At 35.9% G+C, this 18,583-nt stretch overlaps 1 protein-coding gene across 3 annotated transcripts in view; it reads left to right on the forward strand.

Moving 5' to 3' along the window:
* LOC143295377 (receptor-type tyrosine-protein phosphatase T-like) overlaps positions 1–18,583 on the forward strand; it is a 328,714-nt gene that overhangs the window by 302,249 nt on the left and 7,882 nt on the right. For all 3 annotated transcript variants that reach the window (XM_076607040.1, XM_076607042.1, XM_076607043.1), the window contains 6 exons: positions 3,326–3,425; positions 4,989–5,062; positions 11,227–11,361; positions 12,871–13,002; positions 15,480–15,637; positions 17,610–17,745. In XM_076607040.1, the coding sequence (XP_076463155.1) occupies positions 3,326–3,425; positions 4,989–5,062; positions 11,227–11,361; positions 12,871–13,002; positions 15,480–15,637; positions 17,610–17,745 (735 nt within the window). The remainder of the gene's footprint in view (positions 1–3,325; positions 3,426–4,988; positions 5,063–11,226; positions 11,362–12,870; positions 13,003–15,479; positions 15,638–17,609; positions 17,746–18,583) is intronic.

The raw sequence follows: 18,583 nt of genomic DNA on the forward strand, positions 1-18,583 counted from the left end.
CAGCCTTGTACAATTCTAAAATATAAAACTTCCAAAAATAACTAAACATGTGCATATGTAAAAAGATACTTAAAAAACTAGGAAGAAACACCCACCTGAGCAGTGTGCTCAAAGGCTTTACACAGTGACAGTGTATATTCCAAGCTGAGCAACTTGCACTACTGTCATTTGGCTCACCAAACACAGCATCAGTGAACTGACTTGAAAAAGATCAAGGGAAGTAACTATTCCAAATACATCATCTGTTTTGTAAAAACTTGAATTGTGCATTCTGATGATATGAAGCTACGCACATTTATAAAATATAATAATGATTTCTTAATAGCTATTTTTATTTATTTATATTATTCTTCATTACTAGTTTCTTATTTTTTCTTTTATATTTCTCTCTTCAACAGTCTCAATTTCACTCTACTACATAAACATTCGTCATATCACTGTCATTGCTGCAGATTTATTGGCTCACGTGTAAACAAAGTGTGTTTATGTAATGACCCTGATTCATTTGTCCATGTGTCAGTCAGTCTGTATGTATATATATATATATATGTTTATGAGTGTATGTGTCCAAGGTGAACTTTTTAAAAAAATGATTTTCTCTGGAATACAAAATTTCGATTAAACATAAAAGCAAAATAAATATATCCAATTACAAGGGTGCGATTGTTCCAGATTAAACTATTTCTGGACTGTGAACAGTTTATTTCATTTCACCTCTGGATCTGTTTGCAAGCCTAATTGTGAACGATCAAGTTGAAGCGACCAGCTCAGCGTGTGTACTGTACAGATAACAGGTTGTATAATTGTCAAATGTAGCCTTCTGTTTTTGAAGGCTTTCTCCAATGAGTTGCACCAGGAAATGTTCATCTGATCCATTTTTCATTAGTTTTTCAACATTTGAAATAACAAGGGTACCTGATGGTAAATGTAACAGGGCAAGTTTCATTGTGAATGATGAATTTGGGTACATGTGGACAGTTAAGACAGAAGCAGGTTTTTAATTCATTAGACATGTTATTGGAACATTGTACGGGACCGTTGTAGTCTTGGTTTTTATCACACATGCACAAACACACATATCCCACACCTCAAAATTAAAAACCTATTAAAAATGATTGTACAAAGAACTATCACTCTTCTAGGAAGAGAAAATAATTGATTCTGTCAAAATTAATTTACATATGGACTTTGCTCTAAACCTACCAGACACTAACAAAAAACCCAACTCACCAGACAGTCACAAAAAATGTGTTATGAATTTGTATTGGACAAAAGAACTGATGAAATGAATATAAGATTATGTTTATAACACTGACAAAGGATATGATTCTGTTTATTCCAAACATCAAGGTATAAAAGTACTGTGAATCAGAGAGATAATTAAGGGGACCTCAAAGGGGATAGAGATTGTACAAACTCTAAACCCAGAAACAGGTAATATTCACAAATTTGATCCTAATTGTTTGAAAAGGGTATATTTTATGTGTTTTAAAAAGATGTTTTTTCAGAGAAAAAAAATGTTTTAAAAGGTTGAATTTGAAAAATAACCATGAATTACCAGCCAAACCAATGTTCTATAATCAGAAATTTAAGATTTATAAGAATCCCTTCCATCAAAAGACATGGGTACACAACAACATTGTTTTAGTGAAAGATATGGTGATCAGCAATGGAGAATTCTAAACTTACAGAGAATTGTGAACAAACTTGGGACAGAAGCACATAAGCTGTCTTCAATCAATTAAAGAGTACCAAAGAAAAAACAAGCAGTGTATTTGTTTGTCATTGTAAGAAAAGGATCTTGAACATGTAACATTTTACTTGAGGACATAGATATATTTGACATAAAACCATGTGTAAACTGGAAGAAAAATTAATCATACAGACAGACTGGGAAACAGTTGTTTTTTTTGTGTGTTTTTTTCAATCAAAAGAAAGAAGGAAGTAAAGCTAAAATAGTTTCAATCAAAAATATGTAACAGTATTTTAGTATTAAAAACAACAACAAGAAATTGGGTATTGTAGACGGTGACAGGTGCTATTTCTGTGACAATGAGATAGATGCAATAGAACATCTATATAATTGTCATTATTCTTGATCCTTTTAGGACAGCTAGAACACATTAACAGAACTTTGCCTGATATTTAACTGATTCTATTTGGTACAGCAAAAAATATTAACACCAACAAAATATTGGACTTAATTATTCCACCCAAGAAGTTCTTTCTATTTAAGTGCAGATTAAGCACACACACAAAAAACACCAAAAACAAATGTTTCTGGAAGAATTAAGTGAAAGGTATAAGGTTGAAAAAATATATAAATTATCTGCAAATGAATATCCTTGAATTCAAATGGAAATTGATTCCATGTGCTGTTATCTTAGAAATTTGAATTTCAACACTTGTAAGAAAAAAGATTATTTAAAAAAAAAGAGGATGGCAGTACTACAGGAGGTTTGGATTAAGCAGCTAATTCATCAGATGGCATTCTGTTTTTAAAGTAATTATGAAGGCATCTTGCTAGAAAATCATGCATATTCTGTGAAGGGATAACTTTTGAATAAGTCCACAATCTCAGAGAATCACTCATTATTTGTGTGTCTCTATATCTGTCTGTTTTTGTTGTCGTCTTTTATTTTGTTTGTTTGTTTTTTTGTGTTTTTTTGTTTGTTTTTTGTTTTTGTTTTTTTTGGGGTTTTTTTTGGTGTTGTCCTTTTTCAGTTGTGTGCTTTTATGTGAATATGTTATTGTTATTGTGTTTTTTGTTTATTTGTTGTTGTTGTTTGACATACATGTGTATGTATGTAAGAATGTGGTATGTCAGTATATCTGAAGGCTTGTTGTTGTGTTTGCAGGCAGGCATATACCTGTACATATATTAGAAATATGTGTGTGTGTTCAAGTATTTTTGCACATGACCATATGCTTGTACATTTCAAAATGAACATGTATTTCTGTATTTGTTATTTGTTGTTTTAGAAACATATGTAAAAATAAGAACAAATTGTGGAAAAAAGAAGAGAGACAATTTTGGGGTGATTGAAATGAACTGGGATGCTATCCGTCTGCTGCCCAGAGTACCTTCTATAAATTACTTTGGATGGAGAGTTAAACTGTCTTGTTACAGGTTATTTTGTAAGCAATTCAGATTAATCATTTATTAAGTTATGAAGGATCCCCACCCCCCATCCCCCGACCCTTTTTTTTTTGTTTGTTTGTTCTCACTCTCTTACCACATTAAAAAAAATTGTACAGTAGCCTAAATCTGTATACACGTATTTCTGGTTTTCATACATTTTGATGCATGTTTTGTTTTATCCAGATTCTAAAACTTCTGTCCACGACGATTGAGAGAGATGAAAGTACAACAGCACTTTTGCCCAACAACATTTTCAAGAACAGGTGTAAGAACATTGTACCAGGTAAATTAAGTTGATATAGTATGGATTTATGTTCTACACACAGACTTGTTCTAAATGTCATTTAAAAATTTTTTTAAAGTGCATAGAGCAGGAGACAAGGGTAGATTGGAGGTGTGAGTGCAGTCATTATGTTGAATGACTCTACCATCTGTGACAATAAATTTTAATAGTAATTTTGATTGACATTGAGTGACGGGCGCAATAGCCGAATGGTTAAAGTATCGGTGACGTCGCCTGGTGGGTTAAAGGGTGGAGATTTTTCCGATCTCCCAGGTCAACATATGTGCAGACCTGCTAGTGCCTGAACCCCCTTCGTGTGTATACGCAAGCAAAAGATCAAATATGCACGTTAAAGATCCTGTAATCCATGTCAGCGTTTGGTGGGTTATGGAAACAAGTACATACCCAGCATGCACAGCCCCGAAAGCGGAGTATGGCTGCCTACATGGTGGGGTAAAAACGGTCATACACGTAAAAGCCCACTCGTGTATATATGAGTGAACGTGGGAGTTGCAGCCCACGAACAAAGAAGAAGAAGAAGAAGATTGACATTGAGTGTCAGTGTGGAGTCAAACCATTTCTATATGTAATTCAATTTTTACTGTACAGAAATGCTATTCAGCCATGTGTATATGTAATACAGTTTTTCCTGTTCAGAAATGCTATTTCTAAATATATTCATACTTGTATTTTTCCTTTGTTGTGTTTATTTATCAAGTCTGAAGTCAAATTTCTCTATTTTGCTAACATTTATTGTCATATTTATGTTCATGAAAAATATTGTTTTGGGAGGAAGGGCAGTGCAGAGACTGTGTTTCCAAAGGCTTCTTTTTCTGATTTTTTTTCAAGATTGCTTACTTGTCATAAATGTTGATGAACATTTTATGATGTCTCTGTATGTCTTTTATTTAGTAATGTTTTTGCATGTATGTTTGGTAGGTATATGATGGTATTCATCCTTTCCCAAGAAAAATTACAGTTTTTTTTTTTTTTCCAAATGTGTGTATCTGAGTGTGTGTATGCATGTGTGAATGGAACTGAGCATAATAGAAGAGAATGCTTAATTGTCATGAAACCTTAGGGTTTATAAGACACAGGACATTACATACAAATATAAAACTGACTAACTCAGCTCAAGATTCGGTGTCTGTCCAGTTTTGGAATGCACTATGTCACTTGCAAAATGTCTGAGATATTATGGTCTTAACCACAGTTATAACTATATTATGTTAAAGAGAGAAAAAATCATGACCAAATTTTGCCAGTTTTTGCCATAATTCTTCTTCTACCATCAAATCTTTAGGTATTTGGCTGACTACGTGTGTGCATGTGTGTGTGTCTTCTTGTGAAATGGTGTTTTTATGTTTTTATAACTCGGTGTGTATGTATATTTAGGTTAGCTTCTTTCTTTTTTTTTCTTTTCTTTTTTTGGTCTGTGTCTATGCCTTTGTGTGTGTGTTTGTGTGTGAAGTTCCATCAGACATTGTTCTGACCTGTTTTTGTGCCTTCAGTGTTTGTCACTGTAAACTGTTGACAGTCAAGTGCAATTGTTTTTCATTACAGCCAACAGATGTCGGCCCTACCTCATGACTCCTTATGAAGGTTGCAATGACTACATCAATGCTGTCTTCTTGAATGTGAGTTTTCATTGAGAGTGGATGGCAGGGAGAACTTATCAGGTTAATTATGAGCAAAAGACACACATGATGTAGAGTGCTGGACTTTTCAGGAATGGAACATGGTGCAAATATGTACTGATTTGTATTCTTTTGGATTTTTTCTCAGTTGTTTGCAGCATCTGTTGCAACACATAAGTTATTGGTACACTGTTTCAGCGTATAAACATGATGAATTGGTGAAGGGGAAAAGAGGAGGGCATAAGGGATATATATATTGTAAAGTACTATGGTAACACTGTTCTTCCAAAGGGATCAAACTGAAAAAGTCCTTGAGGAGAATATGTAGTGCAATACAATGATACCAGCTAACCACACACACTAAGTAAGCACCACCAAACTGATAAGTGAATAATGAGATTAAGAACATTATCTGTAATACATACAAGGCTAATTAATTCAAAAAGAGGAGGAAGTATAAGCTCACACAAGGGATGTTACACAAGTAATAAGGTCATAGTTGCTTAGATAAAGATTTTGACATAATATCCTATACATAGATTAGCATTTTGTGCAAGACTAAAAATAAAATAAAAATGGAGGTTTATGGAGGATATAAAAGTGTGAGTTGCAGTACAGTATATGTATTTAAGGTTTCATAAAGAGATAAATGTCTGTCAGTAAAAATGAATTGTCATATGACTATATAAATTACCCTTATTTCCTTTCAGAACCACTTTTCATGCAAAATAAATATCTTATTGTCCAAACATCCTAGGTTGTTAATATTAAATGTGGATCCAAACATGTCTTGAAGCTAGGTCTTTTAACATTCTTATAAAGTTACTTCATATTGGCTGGTTGATGCACAGTGTATGTAAGTTTAACATAAAATGTTCTCACAACTATGTGAAACTCAAACGGTATTGTTTGGCTGAATGCTGTTTTTTGCCCACTACACCAAGAATGGCTGTATTTATGGCTGTTTGTGAACTCCCAATGTTTGTATCAAAGAATCAGAATATTTCATGGTGAAATTTATTAATGAGACAAAGTAGGCTGGTGGAAAGACAATATCAGTACTTACTTGGGAAGAGACAAAGTAGGCTGATGGAAAGACAATATCAGTACTTACTTGGGAAGAGACAAAGTAGGCTGATGGAAAGACAGTATCAGTACTTACTTGGGAAATAAAGTTTTGGGTTTATCTCTCTCTCTTTCTCTCTCTCTATTATATATATATATATATATATATATATATATATATATATATATGTGTGTGTGTGTGTGTGTGTGACCCTCCATCACGGAATGAGTCGCTTTGCACCTGACCAACTTTCCCGCTAGCGGCGATTTTAGGCGGGTGGGGGTCAGGTTGTCGATTTTCAGATTTTGACTTCATAGTAAACTTTAGGCTTTCTTTTATCTCATATTGAAGTATCTAGGCATTACTGTGTCTTCTTTTGCCTTAAAAGTGTGCTTAAAATGCCTAACCCGTCATTCTGATCGCCTATGACTTCGCGAAATCGATCAACTTTGACAAGCTTGCTCTCCCTCATCTCTTGGAATCGACCGGTCGAACCATACATTGTTTTAAAGGTCAAGTCTGTCTCTTTCAATCTACGTCCTTCTCATTGGTTGATTTTTTAACTACGTCGCTTTCAAAATAAGGATACACTACGTAAACAATGCGTCACTATGAAGGAAAATCCCCTCTGTCATTGGCCGAGAGAGGCCACGTGACGAAACCACCCATTCAGCACGCTAGCTCAAATAAACATGGTCGCAGGGTTCGGAAGCACGTTTTCAGGAGTGACTTGGCGATTTCCTGACAAGATACACTTGCGTTGTACACATTTTGCCATTCAGTGAAGAAGACGACATTTGTGAGTTTCTAACCCAGTACTTCATTGATGGAACTGACCGTTCATGAAATCGATCTCAGTGAACACGAAGGCAACGCTGATTTCGAAAGCAGACGACGCAGGATTGTTGTTCAATTTTCATCAACAATAATATTAATTTTGATGTAGATGACGAATCAACATTTGCACTAGATAAGAAAGGTTGGAAGCCTTCGCCTGTAATTGCCGAAGTCACATGCACCAGGTGCCATCAGTATTGTGACTGACATGGAAACAAGTGAAACTGACTTGCTACACTGAAGTGATAGAACTGTGTTTCTCACAGCTCACACAAGGAATATGCAAGCAAAGTGACTGGGGGACTGGATATAGCTGAAGTGTCTGAAGGTAAGCATTCTTATTTTACCCACATTGACAAATACTGAAATGTAATGATGATATAATCAATTGATGATAATTTATTTAACAATGATTAACTCAAGACTGATTTATTGTCTTACATTGGAACAGAAATTCACTGTTTGACATGTGGAATAAAAATGATTAAAAGAATAAAGTGAATCTGAGGAAATTAACAGAATGTAAATTAAAAGATCACACACACACACACACACACACACACACACACACACACACACACACACACACACACACACACACACACACACACAATGTGTGACACAGTGTGTATACATGTCACTCACACACACACACACACAAACACACAGTGTGTGTCACACAGTGAGTCACATACTCACACAATATCACACACACACACACACACACACACACACACACACACACACTGTCCCTTCACAGTTTAACCATTTAACTGAGCAAGGGGAGGTACAGGGGCATGACATTATGAACAGTTTTCAGTTTCACAGAATTTGCTTCAATGGATATTTTATGTGAATGTGTGTCAGGTTGGTTGTGTGTGTGTGTGTGTGTGTGTGTGTGTGTGTGTGTGTGTGTGTGTGTGTGTGTGTGTGTGTTTCTGTGTCTGTGTTGTTTTGAGGTAAATAAATATAGAGTTGTGTCAACAGTAAATGCCAACAGTATTACTAATAGTTCAATTTCTTTTTCAGCCCTGAAAGATATGATGGTACTTTATATGCCTGCCTGTACACCAATGAATAATTCTGAGATCACTGCTGGCAAGTCATGTCATCAGAAGGAGAGGCAACACCACCACACTAACTATACTGTCAACTAAAGAACTGTCTGCTGGTGAACTATCTATGGGTGAGTGAGTCAGCTGTTAATGTACTATGATTTATAGTATAAATTTACCATGAAGTGTGCAAACTTAGTTTCTTTTTACAAACTTTGTCTAGATGTACATGTATGGAATTGTAAACTTTTGCACAGACATTTACATAAATGATATAAGTGTGCATGTGCTTGACATGCCACTATGCATAAAGTAACTTAATGGATTGCAGCATGTCATGCACATGCACACTGATATGCACACTGATACTCATAGTGATACAGCATTAATGATCACTATTTCATACTTTTATTATCAGTAAACTGCTTTGTCTGATCATATATATATATATATATATATATATATATATATATATATATATATATATATATATATATATATATATATATATATATTCTTTTTTTATTTTCTGATAAAATACATAGAACTAGAAGAAAAGCATTTTGTAAAGTCCTGTGTAAAGAATGAAAGCTGTGATGTAAATGTACAAAACTGAAATTACTGTTGATATTTAATCTAACATTATTAGCATTAATAATAATAATAATAATGGATACTTATATAGCACACTATCCAGAAATCTGCTCTAGGTGCTTTACAAAAACGCTTTTGATAACATAAAACATTATATCTATGTTACATACACACACCAAAATGTGACCACACACACACACACACACGCACGCACGCACGTACGCGCACACACACACGCACGCACGCACACACACACACACACTGCATACATACATTTTAACATACATGTGTATCTAACAGCTACCCTAACAAATACGCACACATAGGCAGGCACAAACTTACATAAACACACGCACACACAATACACATTCATATACATGCATGTAGTTGTGGACCTGCCACAATTGAACTTATTGCTGAGGGAAAAGGTGAGTTTTGAGACGAGATTTAAAAGATGCGAGGGAATCAGAGTGACGGAGGTTATCAGGGAGCTTGTTCCACGTCTTTGGCGATTGAAAAGAAAACGATCTGTGTGCATTAATGAATAAACTTTAGAACATATAGAAAATAATTCAAAACAAAGGAAATGAAAAGAGATAAAGAAGTATTACATAACAAACTGTTTCAGGATAAACCATGCATTTTTGGAACATACTGACACCACCGGTGGAGAAAAAAGAGTGGAGGAAGAAGGTTCAACATCAACACCATCCACCCTGATGACACTTTGTACCACAAGAATTGATTACCTGTGCCACATATCTGCACTTTTTAAAAAAATTTTTTTTTTTTAGCAGATTGAGTGTTTGTTTGATGAGGTTGTGTGTCTTTATTGTGTGAAGTATGGGTTTGACAAGTAGTTTTTCTTTGCAGATGAAGTGTTTGAAGTGTTCATTTGGATTATGAAATGTATTTCATTTGATGCTATGCTGGGATAAAACACACATGAACTTGTACCTTTTGTATGAGCAGTTTTGTTGTGTGGATATTTTTTGTTATTTTGTTGTACTTGTTGTATGGATTATGGTAATATCACAAGCACACTAAGCCAGTGAGCACATTGAATTACAACAATTACATGATTCGGCATCATGATTTAGCAATTTTTACCTTTAATCTGGCATAAATTTTAGTACACATACTATACAAAGCAAAAGTTTCATAGTAATTGGACCACAAACAACACCACAACAAAACTGATCTTAAAACTGGAAGTCATGTTGAGCTGATTAAGAAGTAAGTATACTAATACTTCAGTTGCAATTCTTTCCAAAAAATTTAGAAAATTCTTATTTGAATAAAATCAAATACACTCAATATTTTTCTTTCAAACTTTGTGCAATTGTGGATATTGCCACTAAGTATGTGTGTGCCAAATCTCATGAACATATCTTGCTTAGAAGTATGTGGTTGCTATGAACATGTTCCAAAACTTTTCGGCCTTGATTTCTCAGTTCGTTACTTTCGCGACTTTAGAACTTCAAATCACAATAACTTTTCACAGAATCATCCGATTTACAAACTTTTTTTTTCGCTGTAAAGGTCATTTATTGCAGATTTATGATATACCAATAACTAAAAATCGACCTCTGGTGCAAAGTGACTCATTTCGTGATGGAGGGTCACATATATCTTTATATATATATATATATATATATATATATATATATATATATATATATATATATAGAGAGAGAGAGAGAGAGAGAGAGAGAGAGAGAGAGATATCCAAGCCCTAACATCTTTGTTTTCCATGAAAAAAAGGAGAAGTAGAATATATTAAAAAAAGCTAAAACAAAAAAAAAGTTTTAACTTCTGACCCTAAAAACTGATTTGTGCTTTGGAAATGGGGGTTAGGAGTGGGAGTGAGAAATTTAAAATCTTATGTTAACCATTTTGTTCTTCCAAAGGGGAGGTTAGTTAGTATGTACCATCAAGTGACAGCTGTTTCACACTGTGGAGTGCTAACCGGGCTTACTACTTGCTCCTGGCTGATGCCCTAAGAGAAACACTCTAACTTAAGCAAAGAATAACTCCCCACAGGGAGAGCGCATCGCTACAATGAGAGTGCCATTTTTTTTTCTTTTTGTGTGTAAATTTTTCTGCTTACAAGTTGTTTTCCCATCAAAGTGGATTTTTCTACAAAATTTGGCTGGGACAGCCCTTTGTTGCCATGGGTTCTTTTACGTGCGTTCAGTGCATACTGCACACGAGATCAGGGTTTATCATGCCATCCAAACATATACATATAAGCACACAAACACACACACATATACACACAAACACACACTCACATGCACACGCACACACACACACAAATAAAATAAAAGGATACTCTTCCCCTTTATATATATATATTAGATATGTAAAGAGAAAGAGTATCCTTTTATTTTCACAAGTAAACCATATTTCCACATCAAGATTACCACATAATTTCAAGATTATATGTTTACTAATGATTTAATTTTTTGAAGCTGAGTTAAGTATATGAGATTCTTGTTTTTGCCAGATGTTACAAAGTGTTCTTTTCAAACTTGCTAGACCGATATTACTTCATGTGTGTGCTTGTGTGCATATGAACAGAGTTACAGATGAAATATATGTATGTGCAGGGTTACAAACGTAAAGATGGGCTTGTGGCTACACAGATGCCTCTGCCCAACACAGTGACTGACTTCTGGCGTCTGATCTATGACCACAACTGCCACACAATTGTCATGCTCAATGATTTGGATAATAATGATGAGGTAACCTCACATTCTCTGTATGTGTAGAGAAAATATTCCAAATGTTGTAAATAAATAGGTACATACTGGATTTTTTTGTGTACACATGCATGTGTATGAATGTGTATTTGCATGTGTGCATGTGTGTGGGTGGGCCTGTTTGTGCATGTGTGTGTTTGTGTGTGCCTGTGTGTGCATATTTGTGGAGGACAGCTGCAATGTACATATGTATGTTAAAATGAATGTATATGTTGTGTGTGTTTGTGTGTGTTTAGTTTGTTAATCACATTTTGGTGGAGCGGCTGACATGGCAGAGGGGTGGGCCACTGCTGTGGTTGAAGGTCTTAAGGGAGTGTGGGGAGGGGGCTTTTCAGGAATGCTGGGACTGGAGGGGGAAGGTTGGAGTCAAGGGCAGGAGGAGATGTGGGATTGTGACTGTCTACTGCTGGTCATCTCAACAGTACAGGCAAATATTTCAGTGGATGTCTGTCATCCTGTGTGGTAGTCAGGCTTGTACTGGTGCAAAATTCATGTAAATCATAAAAATATTTCAGTAATTAATTAAATTCCATTATTATATGCAAAACAAGCATAAAGGAAAGGTAACTGTGGAGAAATTACTTTCTGTTGTAACATTCAGTTTGGTGTCATTTACTTCACCATGTCAGACTGTTCCAAACCAGGCCTATCTGTTTGCTTGTCTTGGCCAAAAATTTTTGCAGCAACTCAGTGATAAGACATTTCGCCATGAAGTCAAAGAAACAGCATTCCTGGCTGGAGGTAATTAATCATTCACAATGGCCGCCATTTTTCAAATAAGCGACATTGTCAGTTTGCTCTGTTTGTGCCAACCTTTTATGTATTAGAAATGTTATCTTCATGCATGTTTGTTGCGGCTTTCCGGGACTTTTTGTTTCAGGATTGAATGTATCTTACATCGCTAGCATCAGTTTGTGTCACCTAATTCAATGTTTTGTTTTGTGAAATTTGTCTCATTCTTCTCCTTCTTCTTCTAACTACAATGTCCTACAGTCAGCCGTTTCTGACATTTCTTTATTCTCTCTTTTTCTTACAGACACATCACAATACTTGGGAATAACTTGTCCCCATCACAGGGCATCGCTAATCATTACAACAATTGCCAAACCCGTGAGGTTGGGACATTCCTCTCTTAGGAGACTATCTCAGGTCCTGGGACCCACAGGTTCTCCCATTTACAATCGGGCCAATATGTCTTTTATGGACATAATGAGGCGGGTAAGCTCAAACTCTTACACAGCCAGGAAGGGGACTGTGAGGGATTTGAGTTCAGGCCTCACCTCAAGTTAAGCCAAATGGAAGGGGTTTTTGTTGAGGGATGTGCCCGTACTGTACCTGTGTTAAAGGCCTATTAAAGAAAAAGATATATATGTTATGTGTATATATATATACATATATATATATATATATATATATTACTGGTAATCTAATAGGCCAGACATGCTGTCTCAAGGGGCTGTTGTTCAGCTATTGATGTGTTTCTATATGCAGACATGTGAGCAGTACTGGACAGAGGACGCATGTGGTGTCAGTTACGGACCCTTCATTGTGGAAACTACAACACAGATCCGGTCAGACGCAAGCTTCACGCTAAGGGACTTCACTCTCACCAATGGGAATATGGTTTGTTGATAACCAGCCATTGTTCATATTTATTTTTTTATTTGTTGAGGAAATATTTGTATTTCTATTATCTATGTTTTTAGTAATATTTTGACTCACTTGTTAACAGACAGTGTGGCTATGTAATGATGTTGGTGATGATAATGATGATACGGATACCTATATTGTGCCTATCCTTGGTCAGAGACTAAGCTCTAAGCGTTTTACAAACACAGAGTCACTTGCACAACAGGCTGCCTACCTGGGTAGAGCTGACTGACAACTGCTTTTGGGCAATTATCATTCGTTTCCCGTGTCATTCAGTCAGGTTTCAGTCACGCACACACACACACACTCACACAGACATGTAACATTTTACATGTATGACCATTTTGTTTATTTACCCCACCATGTAGGCAACCATACTCCATTTTCAAGGGTGGGCACTCTGGGTATGTTCTTGTTTCCATAATCTACTGAATGCTGACATGGATTACAGGATCTTTAACATGCATATTCGATCCTATGCATGTCCATACACATGAAGGGGGTTCAGGCACTAGAAGATCTGCTTATATGTTGACCTGGGAGATGGGAAAAATCTCTACCCCTGACCCAACAGGTGTGATGGGGATCCCAGGTAACTCAGGGAAGAATCAAGCTCTCTATGTAATGCTGCACTGGTTGCCTGTGTGCTCTTTTGTGTGTGATATAAATGAAACCTGTCTAGCTATCACCATCATCAAGAAGTCATAAATCTCGATCAAGTTTCTGCAATGATTTTGTTATTTGAAAACTTTTCTGAACCAGTCATGAATCATATCTTCTGCTTTCTACACATATAAACATAGTTATGTGATGTTGTTGTTTTTAGTTGGTTTTTTGTTGTTGTTGTTTTTTGTTGTTGTTTTTTTACACCAGTATTTTAACAGTTGAATCAAACCAGACCATATTGGCCATATTTATTCAGTTAGATCTAAAATCCATTGGGAAATATAGGGAAGCAATACTGACATTCCATTTGTGTATAGAATTATCAAGCAAATGACTAAAAACAAATGAAAAAGCAAACAGTTGTTACTGATGATGAACTTTGATCACGTCCTCTCCAGTGCCTTTGACATCCAAGTTGTTAGACTGCAAAACTAGTGATCTGGAGTACTTCCGTTGACGGAGTCATACTATGACATTACACCCCCCACCCCCATCCATCTTACCACCATCTCCACACACACATTATGCACACACATGCATGCACATACACACACTACTACTACTACTACTACTTCTATATGTAGGGATATGTTCAACTGTTCAAAGTCCAAAAGGCATGAACATATTGTCACTGGGCATCACATTTCCAAGAACGGAGGTGTTTGGCATCATTACATCAGTTTTGTGCATGGATGTAACTTTGTTCTTTTCATAGTCATGGTCTTCCTGTGTGTTAAATGTGATAGTTTGACTGTTTGTGTGATGTTTTTGATTTTTGTCCCTGAGACCTCATGGGAAAATAATATGGTCAAACATGTGCCCGAAATGCCTTTTCAGATTTTATATTTTTTAGATGTGTGATGCAGCACACAAAAACTCTGCTAAAGTCGGAATTTATCATTTTTGGCATTTATGTTTCAAAAAGTTTAAAAATCACAGATTAACATACAAAAAACAGAATTGATCTATCTATTATATATTTTTTAATGATTTTTTTTCAAAGTTGGTGTGCCACAAAAAAAAAGAAAAAAAAGGAGGACAAATGGAGAAATTGTCTCATGAAAAAAACATACATTTGCCTGCTTATAACTTTAAAACAAGAGTACCTTGAACATGTATGTGATGTCAAAAGATTCAGAATTTAGTAGCCTATAAATTTCTATATGAAAAAAGCATAGGAAATTTTCATGTTTTATTTCTGTACTCAAGGGAAGTCGAGAATGGGGAGCGGAGGAATGATGTCATGCCATGAGAGCTGTCAACGGTGACAGTGAATGTTCAAATGAGAGATATAGGTTGCATTTCTGGTCTGTTCGAACAAAAAATATTTCCGGCAATGCTAATGAATCTTTTGAACTTCGGCTTTGTTCAGTATGTGTTCTCGTGACATGAGTTAACAAGGTGGATTCTTGGAATTCATGTTTGTCATATTTTATCCTTGCATTTTTGTTAATGATTAATGTTGTTATGGTATGTTTCATAACTGTACTTTTACATACATGAGAAAATGTACAATGTGCAGTGTATGTTACAAGCCTTGTGTCAAGACATTTGATTCTCCATAATGGCTGAAGAAAGATGTATTGGATTGCAATACCTCATCAGAAAAATGAGCATAACAGATACTGTTTGTTGGCCTGTAAACTTAACATAGATCATTTGTAAGCAACATTTGAAAAAGGTATTGTCAAAACTTATTCAGAAGATACGTGAATGATGCTTCATTTCAGTATTCCTGTGTGGTGATGGAATATTCATAAATCTTAGTTATTGTTTTTCTTCAGGCTCAAGAATCACCAAGAAGTATCCGCCAGTTCCAGTTCCATATGTGGTTGGATAGTGCTTCAGTGCCCACATCTGGTCGAGCGTTTCTGGAACTGGTTGATGCTGTGGAGAAATGGCATGAACAGACCGGCGAAATGCCAATCACAGTTCACTGCATGTCAGTTTAGGGTTGTTGGGGGTAGTTGTGCGTGCGCGCATGTGTGTGTAAATATTAATATATAATAATGTAAAAAAACAAAAACAAAACTTATTGTACTTATATAGCACAAATTCACCATATCATGGTTTCTAAGCTCTTCCCATAAATATGATATGCTTACACAATGACATACAACTGCGCATGATGACATACAAGTAAAAATATATATGCCTAAACAATAATGTTGAATGATATTGATCATCACATATAAAATCCACAAATTATGCCTTAAACACACACACACACACACACACACACACACACACACACACACATGTATGCACACACAGCGGACACATACACACATGTACACACAATCCTGTGCACAAATACAAAAAACACCAATCCACAAGTACACACACCAAATTAAGACATCATTAGGGAAAAAGAAACAAAGACAGCAATACTGCATAATATTTACTGGTCATGTTGAAGTGTTGCTGTTGTTTGGTTTTTTGTTGTTGTTGATTTTTTGGTTGCTGTTTGTTGTTGTTTTTTAAAGTGTGTAGACTTGATGAGTTATGAAGATCCAGAGGAAGAAAATACTTGAAAAAGCTTGGTACTGAAAATCCCTTGGACCAGTTAATGTATTTGAAGATACTTAGGGGACTCTGAAGAAGGTCCAAGAGAATAGTTCAGAATGTAAATGTAAACAAGAGAAGATAAAAAATAGAAAAAACAAGGGAAGAAATCCTTCAAATCCAATATGCTAATTTTATTCAGAATTTTTGTACTGGATAACTAATGAAGTTGATGAAAGAGAGGGGCTACATGATCTTTTTTGCACTTTCTGAAAATAACTACTGCAGTATTGTTTAAGATCATCTGAAGTTAGTTGTTCTATGTTGTGCCTTGCAGCACATAATGATGCCATTACAGGTATACATTGTTGGCGATGTGCTGTCTTAGCACTCTTGGAAGTGCATCTGGTGGGGTTCTAAAGATGTATCCTACCCAGTGCCTTTTTCTTTTCTTTATCTCACTGGTCTTCTGAAGACGTGACACCAAATCAGAAGACAAATAAGCAAGAAAAGATTTGCATTAATCAGTGCAACTTAGGATGAAGGCAGATTTGGAGCATACAAATATGGCTTCTTTCTTAACTTAGTTAAGTCTACGCATTGTAGACAGCACCCATTTTTTTCACTGCAGCAGTGCACAGTTCTATGTTTTTGGAAACTTATGTGAGTTGAATGTCATATGTGAAATTGTTACCTGATTGTGTCAAACAATGGCGGAGTATATGGACTGAAAAGTAAAAATAAACCTTGGGGAGCTCCATATGGAACATGAAGAGGTTCGGAATTGGGATGAGCAGTGTAGATGAACACCCTTTCAGTGTGATAAGAAAAGTAAAATTTGAACAAACAGACATATGTGCAAGAGATTCCATCTGATATCATCATCTTAGATGAACAGACTATAAATAAATAAACGAAAAAATGCAAGAGATTCCAAATGTATGATAAAGACAGTTGAGAAGAAATTGTTATCAGGGGGATGCAGGATTCTTCATCTGGACTAGGTTTCATGAGTATAGGTGTCACAAGGGTGTAAAACACACACACACATACACACACTCAATTCATGCATGCACACACACACACACAAACACACACACACACACACACACACACACACTTGCGTGCGCGCACACACACAGATGATGAATATATACAAACAAGATTAGGAAAATTTGTTTATGAATGCTGCTGCAATTTATTGCATTAACTGATTGATTAATTGTGTGTTTTTCATTCATTCATTCATTTACCATTGCACTTGTGTCTTATAAACCTCAAGGTTTCATGACAATAAAATCTATTCTATTCACACACACACACTGATGCACAAACACACATATACACACTCACCATGCACAATTAAGTGTGTGTAACTGGTGGTTGGTAAATCTGTCTCTGTGCTGCAGGAATGGATCAAGTCGTTGTGGCCTTCTGTGTGCTGTGCTGTACATCTTGGAGAGAATGAGGAAGGACAAGGAGGTGGATGTCTTCCAGGCGGTCAAGCAGTTAAGACTCAACCGCACCCAGTTTATCGACAACATGGTACTTACATGAGAGCTTCTTAAAATTCTGCATCCATATGAGTCCATGTCACATTCCTCTGACAGAAACCTGATATTTAAACAAAATCAAAAGATCTTACAGTAACCAGATGTACTCTTTCCACTACTGATGTTAAAATTGTTTGTCAAATGCAAATAAGGTCAAAGTATTATTCACTGTTCATGTTTGGAGTGTCTTTCAGTTGTACACAAGATCATTCATACACCTGGATTTTTCATGTTAAAATCATCTGTCGAACACAAACAAGATTGAAATATTATTTCACTGTACATATTCAGAGTGTCTTTCAGAGTGCACAGAATCAGTCATATTTCTGGTCTTGATTTCATGGCCAGACCAAGTTGCTCAGATTGGAATCTTGGAACCCATGTGACAGGCCAAACTCTACCCCTGGCTAGTGTATACCTCGGGTAAAATGTAGCCTGGGTTACTTTAACCCCCGGGGTTAAACCAGCCTAGTCCATGCTGTACCCCTCCTGGCAGGAATATATACCCCATGTGTACACTTCGCTCACCCAACCAGTTTGAATCATTTTTTTGTCAATAGTGATAATAATAGTAATGGGAATTTATATAGCGCCTCCCAGTACTGAAGGAGCTTTGCAATAATTGCAAAAAGGTAATAACAAAAGAATGATAATAGGATAAGGTGTATAACACAAAACCTTGCTAGCAAGCATAAACAAAAACAGCGACAAACACACACATACACATTCACACATGATTGCGCACCCCCCTACCCCCACATACACATGCATGTGCAAGTACGAGTTCCGCATACGCTCACCGTTTTTTGTTTTTTTTTAATCAGTATTGG

Source organism: Babylonia areolata, chromosome 20, assembly GCF_041734735.1.
Source record: "Babylonia areolata isolate BAREFJ2019XMU chromosome 20, ASM4173473v1, whole genome shotgun sequence".
In the NCBI taxonomy this organism is placed as follows: Eukaryota; Metazoa; Mollusca; class Gastropoda; order Neogastropoda; family Buccinidae; genus Babylonia; species Babylonia areolata.